The sequence below is a fragment of the Danio rerio genome, chromosome 19, assembly GCF_049306965.1.
Source record: "Danio rerio strain Tuebingen ecotype United States chromosome 19, GRCz12tu, whole genome shotgun sequence".
NCBI classification, from domain to species: domain Eukaryota; kingdom Metazoa; phylum Chordata; class Actinopteri; order Cypriniformes; family Danionidae; genus Danio; species Danio rerio.
The window spans coordinates 48,487,846-48,500,016 of NC_133194.1; the positions used below are offsets into that span (position 1 = coordinate 48,487,846).

The window sequence follows — 12,171 nt, forward strand, 5'->3', positions numbered from 1 at the left end:
TCACGGCATAAATCCATGTTTATATCCAAAAACGGGCATGTGCGTCAAAGAGATGCTCTAGCACATAACAACTGAACCTATAAGGACATGACTAAAGCATATACTGTAGCTTATATGCAATTAAAAGAGATCAAGAAGTCATCGTTTTGAAAATATATATTCTATTTAAGTGCAAACACACCACAACCTGCTTAATGTGTAATATCAGTAAATCACAGTGAAGAATCATCGACTGTACACAGCCATGAATTAGCATTTATGGCCTTTAGCCTGGTCTGTAAGCATGGTTTTAAAGCAAATTAAAAATACATTTCCTAAAAGAGAGTGGATATCAAGGAATATGGGGTTTTATTAGACTGTGACAGTGCTGTAGAAACTAAAAGTCTGATTTAACACAACATTTTCTGGGTAATAATAAACTTGACCTTACTAATCATATAGATCAGAGTAGGCATGGGTATCATGGTGTTGTGATTACTGCTCTAAAATAATTTCCTTTTAAATGTCAGAGTAAAAAAACTAAAACTTTTTTTACCCTTTTAAAGCAATATATTTTATTTCAAATATTATTTTTCAGCAGTAAACATATCTGGCTAAATTATTCAAATGAATTATTGACTATTGTTGTCTTCATTAGTTTCAAAAACACTGATTTGTTTACAATTTAAAATGGCATCTTTGGACATATTTTCTGCTGGAGAGACTGTTTTTCTAAAAAAATATGTAAATAAAAAAATCTTACACATACCTTAGGAACGGTATAGCAATTTTTTTTTTTTTTTTTTTTAAACCTTGACTTTTCCAAACCGCGGTATACCTTGAAAACGATTATCATCCCATGCCTAGATCAGAGATGCATAAAGTTGGCCCATTGTGACTTTTGATCGGCATTTCTAATTTGAAGTAACCTTTTTGATTTGTTTTATCAATGAGTTACAACTAACTGAAATAAAATGTTTCAATCAAATGTTGTAAATAAATCTGATATTTTTAAAATGTAAATACTATCACTCGACGGAGAGAGGACTACGCAGAATACATTGGCAAGCAAATCAAGCCAAAAAGTAGTGTTATTATGTTATAAATGAGATTGTTTTGTTTTTATTGTAATAAGTTCCTTATTAAATGTATTACTTAATATAAAATAATGTTTTCTAGTTATTTATAAACATTATTAAATTAACTAGAAAAATATCAATGGCAACTACATTTACCTTTAGCCCACCAGTGTTAATTTCGTTGACGAAACATCGTCTGTTTTTTCCTTATACTTTGTGACGAAAAGTTTCAACTAAGCCTGTGCGATTCAGGGAAATATAGAATAGCAATTTTTTGACAGATATTGTGATTTCAATTTGATTTGCAAATTTATTTTGTAGCTTCAGCTCAATAATCTGTATCGTAGCTACTTACTGCTAAAATGCAGTGAGTGTTAGTTAAAAAAGAAACTAAAAATATATTAACTACAACTTTTATTCAAAATTTGTTTTAAATTTTGCTACTAGATTGAGTGTCACTGGCAATACATTTAGTTAACCTTTTAGCAAGACACTCTTCATATAGCCGCCTGTGGTGCTTTTTTAGGTGCTGGTTGTTGTATTTCCTCATGCTGTGGCAACAATTCTTAAAAATTACCAGCTTTTGTTCGGTGTCTGTGACTTTGAAACCAAAATATTCCCCTATTACCGATGTCCTGTTTTTCTTTGATATTAATTTGTCTAATAACACTTCTGAAGGGGCAAATGCCATCACCCCACTCGTCCGTCTGTTCGTTTTTTTTTTTATTGTGGGAGTTCCGCATAGTGTGGTAGCGCAATTCTGATTGAGCAAAACAAAAGTGTGCTGACTCAATTGGCTAGTAAGACTAATCACACACAGACGGCAATCACGCATTTGCTCTGGGTGGGGGAAATTAAATAAAACAAATATATTTTATATCGAAGCCTCTTGCGATTAGCTAATCACAACTTTTTGAATCGCGATTGCGATTCGATTTCGATTAATCGCACAGCCCTAGATTCTACTGACGAAAACTAGATGAAAACTAAATAAAAATTAAATGATGATGTCTACATCTATAATAAAAAATATACTGACATTTTCGTAGACTAAACAAAAGTAAAATGAGAATGTGATTGGGGACGTTTTTTGGAAAATATCCAATCAGAATTAATCTTGGTGTGTGATGCATGAGGCAAACCACATTTGAACAGTAACTGATCCACAGTAGACGCGGGATGCGATTTACAACATCCTAAAACTAGAGTAGATTTAGTCGACTAAAATCTTATAAAATTTAGTTGACTAAAACTGGACTAAAACTAAAATGATTCAGAAGACTAAAATATGACTAAAACTAAAATGGAATTTTATTCAAAAGACTAAAACTAAATCAAAATTTGCTGTCAATACTAGCACTGCAGCTAGACTCAATAAAGTTAGGCCCTTCATAAGAAAACGTTTGGGCACCCCTGATCTAGAGTAAATTATGATTCATATTAATCAAACAAAGGTATAAAAAATAATATTTTAAAACTGAATACAATTCTCGAAATCACACTAAATATTTAGAGAATCACAGAAAACAAGGAAAAAGAGCAAACGCATTACAACCCAGCAAACCCCATCAGGGGCCCCTGCACCCCATATTAGCGTTTAGGGATCTCAGGTGACCCTTGACCTAGAAGCAGTTCTTGGAGTTCTGGGTGAAGAATCCGTGGGGTTAATCTTGCCATTCAGCTTCACCCCCACATCTAAGCAATACAACACAAACCGAAACCATCTAGCACCACCCCAGTGCGGTGTGTGTTTGCACACAAGCAGGTTTTCCCCCTGAAATCCAGACTGGAGAAGATGGCATATGTTTAACATTACGCAAATCTGCTGAAGCGGCAGGGCACACGAGAGAAATCTCCACTGTGGCAGCATTCACAAAGACAGGATCCCCTAATCACTGGCCGTTACAGGTCGTTTATTATACATTTCGGCACAGTCCGCTATGACACACGCTCAGATTACCTCATTTAAGAAGGACTACTGCTCGCAACCCAGACCGCAAAGAATGTGGCCGCTTTCAGAAGTTTCGGTTATTGCATTTTTGCGTTCATTACCTCGAAACCAAAAATCAAACAAGCAATTTTAAATTTAACAATTCAACTGAGGAGGAGTGTTGGGGATATTTCCTAACAATGCTGTTACGACAAGTTATGATGCATCTGAATAAATGAACAACTTTGAAGCACAAAACTCAAAAGAATATCAAAAATAATCTTCAGATTAGAGAAAGCAATCGCTTATATCAGTTTTTCCAATAAATAAAAACCTAATTGACAGCAAGCAGAGTGGTAGTTGGCCAAGTATAGGGTATAGTTAAAAGAAAAGATCAAGAATGTGGTCTTGCAAATTAAGGCAATAATATTTGCTTTATAAGTACTAATAAAGTGCATCATAACATGAACATCATAACAACTTTGAAACACAAAACTCCAAAAGCATCTTAAAAGTAAACTTCAGATTAGAGAATGCATTTACTTATAACAGTTTTCCTTATAAATAAAAACCTAATGTACAGCATGCAAGGTGGTAGTTGACGAAGTATAGGGTTAAAAGAAAAAAAAAATCAAGAACGTGGTCTTGGATATTAAGGCAATAATATTTGCTTTATAACTAATAAAGAGCATCATAACAACTTTGAAACACAAAAACCAACTAACTCAAAAACATCTCAAAAATAAGCTTCAGATTAGAGAATCACTTATAACAGTTTTTTCTAAATAAAAACCTAATTTACTTTACAGCATGAAAGAGGGTAGTTGAAGAAGTACAGGGTATGGTTAAAAAATCAAGAACATGGTCTTGCAAATTAAGGCAGTATTATTTGCTTTATAAGTACTGATAAAGGGCATCAAAACAACTTTGAAACAAAAAAACCAACTAACTCAAATGCTTCTCAAAAATAAACTTCAGATTAGAGATTCACTTATAACACTATTCCCTGAATAAAAACCTAATTTACTTTACAGCAAGCAAGGTGGTAGTTGACCAAGTATAGGTATGTTAAAAAAAAAAAAATCAACAATGTGGTCTTGCATATTAAGACAATTACGTTTGCTTTATAAGTACTGATAAAGTGCATCATGACAACTTTGAAACACAAAAACCAACTAACTTAAAAGCATCTCAAAAATAAGCTTCAGATTAGAGAATCATTTATAACAGTTTTCCCCAAATAAAACCCTAATTTACTTTACAGCACGAAAGGTGGTAGTCGAAATATAAGGTATGGTTCAAAAATCAAGAATGTGTTCTTGCAAACTAAAGCATTAATAAATGCTTCATAAGTACTGAAAGTGCATCATGACAACTTCGAAACAAAAACCAACTAACTCAAAAGCATCTCAAAAATAAACTTCAGATTAGAGAATCACTTATAACACTATTCCTTAAATAAAAACCTAACTTACTTTACAGCACTAAAGGCGGTAGTTGAAGTAAAGGGTATGGTTCAAAAATCAAGGTTTCCTGCAAATTAAAACAATAATAGCTGCTTTATAAGTACTAAGAAAGAGCAAAATAACAACTTTAAAACACAAAAACTAAATAACTCAAAAACATCTCAAAAATAAGCTTCAGATTAGAGAACGCAATCACTAATAACAGCTTACACTATTAATAGAAATGTAATTTATTTGATTACTCGATAGTTGACAAAGTATGGATGTTTAAAAAAAATCAAGAATGTGGTCTTGCAAATTAAGGCAATAATATTTGCTTTGTAAGCACTAATTTACTAATAAAGAGCACCATAACAACTTTAAAACACAAAAAAGCATCTCAAAAATAATCTTCAGATTAGAGATTGACTTATATTAGTTTTCCCTATAAATAAAGACCTAATTTACTTTACAGCAATCAAGGTGGTAGTTGATCAGGTACAGGGTATGGTTCAATAACAAAGAATGTGTTCTTGCAAAATAAGGCAATTATAAGTGCTAATAAAGAGCATCATAACAACTTTGAAAAACAAAAACCAAATAACACAAAAACATCTAAAAAAATAAGCTTCAGATTAGAGAACGCATTCACTTATAACAGCTTTCCCTATAAATAAAAATCTAATTTACTTGATAGCAAGCAAGGCGATAGCTGACAAAGTTTAGGGGATGTTTAAAAAAAATCAAGAATGTGATCTTGCAAATTTGGGCAATAATAATTGCTTTACGTGCACTAATATACTAATAAAGAGCACCATAACAACTTTAAAACACAAAAAAGCATCTCAAAAATAGTCTTTAGATTAGAGATTCACTTATAACAGTTTTCCCTATAAATAAAAACCTAATTTACTTTACAGCAGGGAAGGTGGTGGTTGACCAAGTATAGGTTATGGTTCAATAATCAAGAATGTGTTCTTGCAAATTAGGGCAATAATAAGTGCTTTATAAGTACTAATAAAGTGCATCATAACTTTGAAACACAAAAGCCAACTAACTAAAACGCATCTATAAAAATAAGCTTTAGATTAAAGAATGCATTCACTTATAAGAGTTCCCTAATTAAAAACTTAATTTACTTGACAGTAAGCAGTTGACTAAGTATAGCGCATAGTTCAAAAATCAACAATGCAGTCTTGCAAATTAAGGCAATAGTATTTGCTAAGTACTAATAAAGAGTCATTTAAACAGCAATATGCATGCTTTTACACAATAGTGAATAGTATGTTATCTAATCTAAAATGCTAGCATTTCTTAGTCACAACATTAACAAGAATTAAACAAAATCAAGCAGTTGTAAAATCAAGCTGCGCTCATTTTTATGAGCAATGCAGAAAAACCTCCTGAAAGGAAGTCTGTCAAATCCAGCGATCCACAAACACAGTGGCAGAGAAGAATACCAGAGCACAGTATCACCTGGTCCACAAATGTAGAGCTCAAAGAAACCCCCACAGACTCAAAAATACTGCTTGTGTGGCCTATCTTATTACTCTAGAGAAAACCCACGGATAGTCAAAAAAGTCAGAGGAAAGTAAGTCAGTAAATTCTACTGTTCCACGTAATAAACGCCAAAGCAGGGGATGATGGCCTTACTGAAGATCAAAGCGGTCGAACAGCTTGAGCTATCTAGCGGTCTAGATTACTGGCCTGAACTACAGGAAGACTGGGTTAAAAGTTACCATAAATAAAGCTACAACCTCACACACACACACACACAAAATAAAGTTTTCGCCGTTAATCTCACACATTAGTTTAGTAGATGTGCAACACGACTTGCATCAAAAACCACAACGCCACAAGAAATCCCTGGGTTTTGGTAGAACACAATCGCACATATGTACATACCTCTGTTAAGCATTGGGTTATAGCATTATCTCACTCAAATCCAACAGGGAGGCGGTTATCAAAGCTGGCAGAGTATCCAAAGACCCTTCCCTGAGGAGCCCTCCGAGGTATCCTTTATTCCACATCCATTCTGGCCTGGGAATCATTCCATTTCTTTCTCCACAAAAGTTTACTCGCTCTATGTGCGTTGCTTGTGAAATGCGTCGTCCTGTACTTCCTTTAGAAGATCTCACAGGTGCAGATGATCCTGTACGCGATGGGTGACCACACCAATCTTCTCGATCACTGTAACGAAACAAAAACACACACACACGCGTTTAGCGATAAAGATGTGTTTTGTGTACTATAAGGAGGAGGGTTAGCACGTACTCACAAATTAAAAACGTTAAATACTGAACAATAAAAAAAGCTGTTGGAAGAAGCTCAAAAGGCGTAACAGAAACCGCAATAGACGCACAAAAGGAGCAGAGAGAAATCCTGTGTCATGTACTCAGGCAGTCTGACAGCAGCTTTCATGAATGGGAGCTCTGACAGTACGGGCCCTCTGGCCGACCAAATTGGAAACAGGAAAACAAACATTCTCAAGGAAAACTCCCCCCCCCACCACCACCACCAGCGTAAGCCCTCCTCCCCCCCACAAACCTTTTCTTCGACTCATTCTGTCCAACCTGTGTCAGGTTAGCAACAGTCAACAGCACCAGCCTCCAGACCACACAGATGGAGAACGTTCAGCCACCGTGAGATGAAGAGAGGGAAAAAAAATAGACGAAAAAAGCAACCTGTTTGCGAGGTAAAAGAACACACACCACGATAGAAAGGAAAAGAGAGAAAGAAAAAGACGGCTAAACTGACTCATCGGCGTTCCAGAGGGCCCGGAGGACAGGAGGATCGGCAGACAAACTAAACTCCGAGCGGGGTGGAGAGGAAGTGGGCACTGCTGGAGGATCTGAGCTCAAAGCTCTCAAAGTTCTCTCCAAAAATCTGATCTGAAAGTTTTCTGATATGAAGCCGAGCACCGAAAGACGAAGCTAAGCTAACAAGTTTTGTGTTTCATAATAAATACTTGTTGATGCTCTAACTTTAGCAAAGCCAGTTCATATGAAACACAAACCTAACGGGAAGCGCTCTGAAAAACCACACCAATAAAAGGTCTAGCATTTAAACAACAGAAAGTTTTTAAATTCCTCAAAAAGAGTCGTCAATGAGTAAGAATGAAGACTTAGGGGAACTCTGATTTCTTTTCTCCGCTCGCAGTGCAGCCTACTACTGGGAATACGACAGTTTTCAGTCAGCAAACTTTACCAGATGTACGCTAACCGCTAAAATATTACACACCACATAATTAGCCTAACAAGTGATGTCAAACAGATCTGACAGAGTCACAGACCCAAACCGTCTCTTATCTGGGAGAGTTTTTAAATGCTCTTCAGCTGTGACTTTTAAAAAAATATGCCCTTAAAATAAAATACTAATAAATATACATTGAAGCTCAAGCTTTCTTTGCAGGATAAAGGAGGTTGCTTCGACAGCTAGGCATAAGATTCTGACGGTATGATAATCTCGGATTTCAATATCATGGTTTTAGGGTATTATGATTACTGTTCTTTTTAAATCTCTTGGTAAAAAACAAAAACTTTTTTTCCCCTTTGAAAAAAATATATTTTATTTTTTGTAAGATTTTTGGTGCAGTAAACATGTAAGGCAAAATAATTAAATTTAATTATAGACTTCTGATTTCAGTACAAAACACTGATTTTTTTTATAATTTAAAAAGGCGTCTTTGGATATTTTTTTCTGCTGAAGATATTGTTGTCCTAAAAAAATCTTACACAAATATCTTAGGAACGGTACAGCAGAAAATGTTGGCGGTTTTAAAACCGTGACCGTTCCAAACTGCGGTATACCTTGAAAACAGTAATCATCCCATGCCTATCGACAGCACAGGTCAAAGGTCTGCGTGTTTCGTTCTCACACAGGGTGTGAGAAAAAAAAAGGTAAAGAGAGCAAGATTTCTTCTAACAAAAGAAACACATAAACTCAAAGCTCTTAATTCAGATTAGCCCAATGTTAGTTTCATAAACCGCCCCGAGTGACTTCACTCACTCACACACACAAAAATACACTTTCCTAGTTAAGCCATTTATCATCAAAACTACTCACATTGCAGGAAAGTTTAGCAAAAAAAAACTAGAACATGACTGGTATAACTCACCATAGCACGTCTATAGCACACATCCAGAGCCATTTAGTGACTTCAAAACACAGCTAAAAACAGGATGAAAAGCATATGACGAGACAAGGGACGACCTCTGTGAACCGCAGCTCTTTTATTCTAGAAAATCCGGAGGGAAAAAGACTGGCTATTCATATGCAGGCTAAATCAAATATATGGTAGAAAAGCTTTTAAGGGTACCAATTATTAAGAGCTGTCTCTGTGTAAACCTTGGCATTTCATCTGGCGGCTACAAAAGACAATTCTAAAAGTTTCCCGTCTCCCGTGTTTGGAGATTTCTAACCACAAAAACACTAAACAAAAAGGAATTTCTATAAAGTCACTGATGCGTCATTTCAAAACACGAGCAGTGATGGGAGTCTGCAGACTTGTCTCTTTGCATATAGCGAGTGGAAAATATCAATATGCAGTTACCAAAAATGAAAATTTATATATATATATATATATATATATATATATATAACAATTTAATTTAAGTTTAACGATGATAAAAAAATTTATAAAGTTAATTTGCAAAGAACAAAAGTTTTTATAAGTGTGTTTGTGTTGCAACAAATTAGAAAAAGCATCATCTGGTTTGAGTACAATTTCTAACAAGCAAGAAAAGTTAATGTTTTGAAGTCTAGTTACAATGTGTTCTTTGCAAGCAAACACCTGGGTTTAATATCTTAATGCGATCCATTCTCTATCTCCGGCTTTTAAAAAAAGGAAAGAAAGAAAATTGTCCCCTGCGATTTATTTTCTCCATTCAGCAGCACCAACGCCACATGAATCTGCTGCGGGGACACGAGTGGCAAATCTCTGTGCGGCAAGAAGTTAGCCCAAAAAGAAGTTGTGCAAACTCAGAAGCCACCAAGAACAAATGGAAGACCCCCACTGCTGCTTTCTCCCTCCACCAAGGCCCAAATTCATTTGTCAGCCGTAAAGTTCCTGACTATACAGCGCTGATCTATTGCCTCTCTCCAAAGAGCTCACAGATGTGGAGTCATTTACATTTCAAATACACCTCAAGCTTTTCAATCACTTCAAACGCGCCTTATCAGACAACTCATGTGGATCTTATTCTTCTGTGTCGACCGAGAAGCAAATGGGAGCGCTAAATAAAATTAATTTTGAATGAATGTTTACGATGCACAAGAAATTAAATAATATTACGAGCAGATGGAGATTTCATCTTCTGATCTAAGCAAAATCACAATAGTTGAAGTGAATTAAGTCCTTGGAGAATATAAAAATAAAATGCAAGTGGAAAACTGTAGACGCGTGATGATGACAGAGCTGAGGTTCCCTGTTGACTGTATGTGAAACTTTGTTTACAGTTGGGAGTTTCTCTATATGATGACCTGCATTTGCCTGCACGGGCTTTGTCATTAAGAAACTTTTACTGACAAACTATTTCAGTAAGAAAAAAAGAACATATCATTTCCAGACTGCCCGAGTGTGGCAACTTTCAGGGTTTACAGGAAACATCGCAAACTCATCTACTGGAACCAACATAGGATTTCATATCTTCAACAATCAGACACAGGTTACGCTCGAGTGAAGTGTGGGTGATTTTATCAGCTTTGAGATAAATACTTGTTTCCACCCACTTGAAGATACTAATGACATCTAATGTGAAAGTGACTGTAAAACCAAATTAACTGGAAACATAACCACAGTTGCAGAACTGAGGAGTCAAAATACAAGTTACTTACGACATACACAACGAATATCTACTAAACACATATCAAATATGTTCCTACTGTCTGACTGATAACATCAGAAAGCAAACGATAAGAAGAAAACGACTATGTGTCAATAGAAAATGGACACAATCCACACACATGCCTTCATATTAGCGGATTAAAACAGACTTATTTAAATTCCTTCAGTCGAGAAAGTTTTGTTTTAGAGAAAGGGAGAGAGTGATAAGCTCCATCACGCCACTATGGTCACGCCACAAGAAACTTTGTGAACTACAGCCCCCCAAAAACACACCTAAGTGCGAAAGTTGCCCACAAAGACGCTAAAGCAAATACTGAAAACTGTTTCCCACGAGTTAACTTTTACAGGTTAACAAAGAAACATCCAAATGAGGAAAATACCCACAGTCAGTTACCGCTATTCACAAAGTTTTCCTCAGAAACGTGCCGCGCGTCTCCATCGCCTCGAAGAGCACATCTTTCCACAACAAAAACCGCAAAATGTCGATTAAAAAGCCTGTTAGGATCCGCGGACTGTCATGTAAACAACTGCGAACTTCTTTGTGTGTGGAAAATGAAGTGTAACGTTCAGCGCGTTGCCATGCCTACGCGTTTTCTTATCGTACATCAGTTACGGAAAGTTTTCGAAGTTTGTGTGGAAAGCGCCATTCAGCTCGAAGCATCATCATTTACGCAAAAAAAAACAGTAGCCTACACACTTGATGAAACTTTGTAGAACTTGAGTTGGGAAGCCATTAGCTACTTTAGCGCGCCGGTTTACACGTAAACAATGCGCCCCGGTCGCGGCTTACATTATTACTACATTCTGGATAATATCTTGCGCAAAACGCGTTGCAACACGGCGTGAAATGGCTGAAGAGAAATGGGAAGGAGAGCAAAACACCTCTAAGAAAAACTACTGGGAGCTACGAATTAAACTGGCGACAATTTCGCGAATGGCACGTCGAAATCCGCTCTTATTTTTTTGCATTTGCAAAGTAGCAGCACTCAACTGATTCAGCAGCAGCAAATCCCTTCGCCCTTCTCTCAACATTACATAACATTCACCCCTAAAAGACATCAGGAACTACAGGCTAAAACGCACATCGTTCTTCTGCCGTGATCGCAATGCTCATTGATTCGCTTTCTCCTTACCTGTTGATTAAATTGCAATAGTCTTTGCAGTCTGAAAGATGGTGGAGCTTTGGCGTGAGCCATGGAGCGTCTTTGTGTTGTTTGTTTGTTGATCTCGGGCAATGATTTCTTTTTTATGGGGATGTAAGATTGCGAATTGCTCCTGTACACGTGAAATCTTGGGAGACTGTGTTTGATAGTAAAAAAACGCCTGAGTCTGGGGTGGAAAAAAGGAGGCTGGTTTTTGCAGTGATCTCAGTTCTTTATCAGAAATGTTATCGCTTGTCAGGACCTCAGACTCCAAGCATTACGTCAGTTTCAAGACACCAACACTATTAATATCAAGAAGCCCTTGCGGAGGAAAGCGCCACCCTAGAGCGCGCACTCTTAAAGGGACAGTGACCGCTAAAAGAGCTCCAGCTCCAGCCGCTCTGCAGCTTCGCCATAGAAACTCACAGCTTTGCTTCTCAGCTGGTGGCTTCGCACTTCTGTTCTGAAAAAAAGGAAAAAAAAAACACGTTTCCGCCGGTGAATGAAAAGGTAATTAGTTTTTCGCACAAGCCCTACGTTGCAACTCACAATACAAAGAAAACAATCAATGAAAATGCATTAAATTCGGGTTTATTTTCATGCAATTACTAGTTTGTGTCATGCAAGTTTATGTCTCACAGTTTTGAAGGAGAATAAAAAATATTTAGAGCAAGCTTAAACTTGGAAAAAGCATAAAATTAGTATTTATTTTCTTGCAATTACTAGTTTGTGTCTTGCAAGCTAATCTCTC

At 36.4% G+C, this 12,171-nt stretch overlaps 1 protein-coding gene and 1 long non-coding RNA gene across 6 annotated transcripts in view; one reads left to right on the forward strand and one right to left on the reverse strand.

Moving 5' to 3' along the window:
• trps1 (trichorhinophalangeal syndrome I) overlaps positions 1 to 11,701 on the reverse strand; it is a 270,301-nt gene extending 258,600 nt beyond the window's left edge. For 2 of the 5 annotated variants that reach the window (XM_009294450.5, XM_073931223.1), the window contains exons 1-2: positions 10,663 to 10,809; positions 6,339 to 6,623 (exon numbers count right to left, since the gene is read on the reverse strand). In XM_009294450.5, the coding sequence (XP_009292725.1) occupies positions 6,339 to 6,351 (13 nt within the window). In that variant the 5' untranslated portion in view covers positions 6,352 to 6,623; positions 10,663 to 10,809. 5 annotated transcript variants of the gene reach the window in all.
• On the forward strand, positions 788 to 6,213 carry LOC141379177 (uncharacterized). Its single transcript, XR_012395254.1, has 2 exons — positions 788 to 3,827; positions 4,280 to 6,213. It is a non-coding gene; the product is annotated as an uncharacterized lncRNA (long non-coding RNA).
• Positions 11,702 to 12,171: the final 470 nt, after the last annotated feature.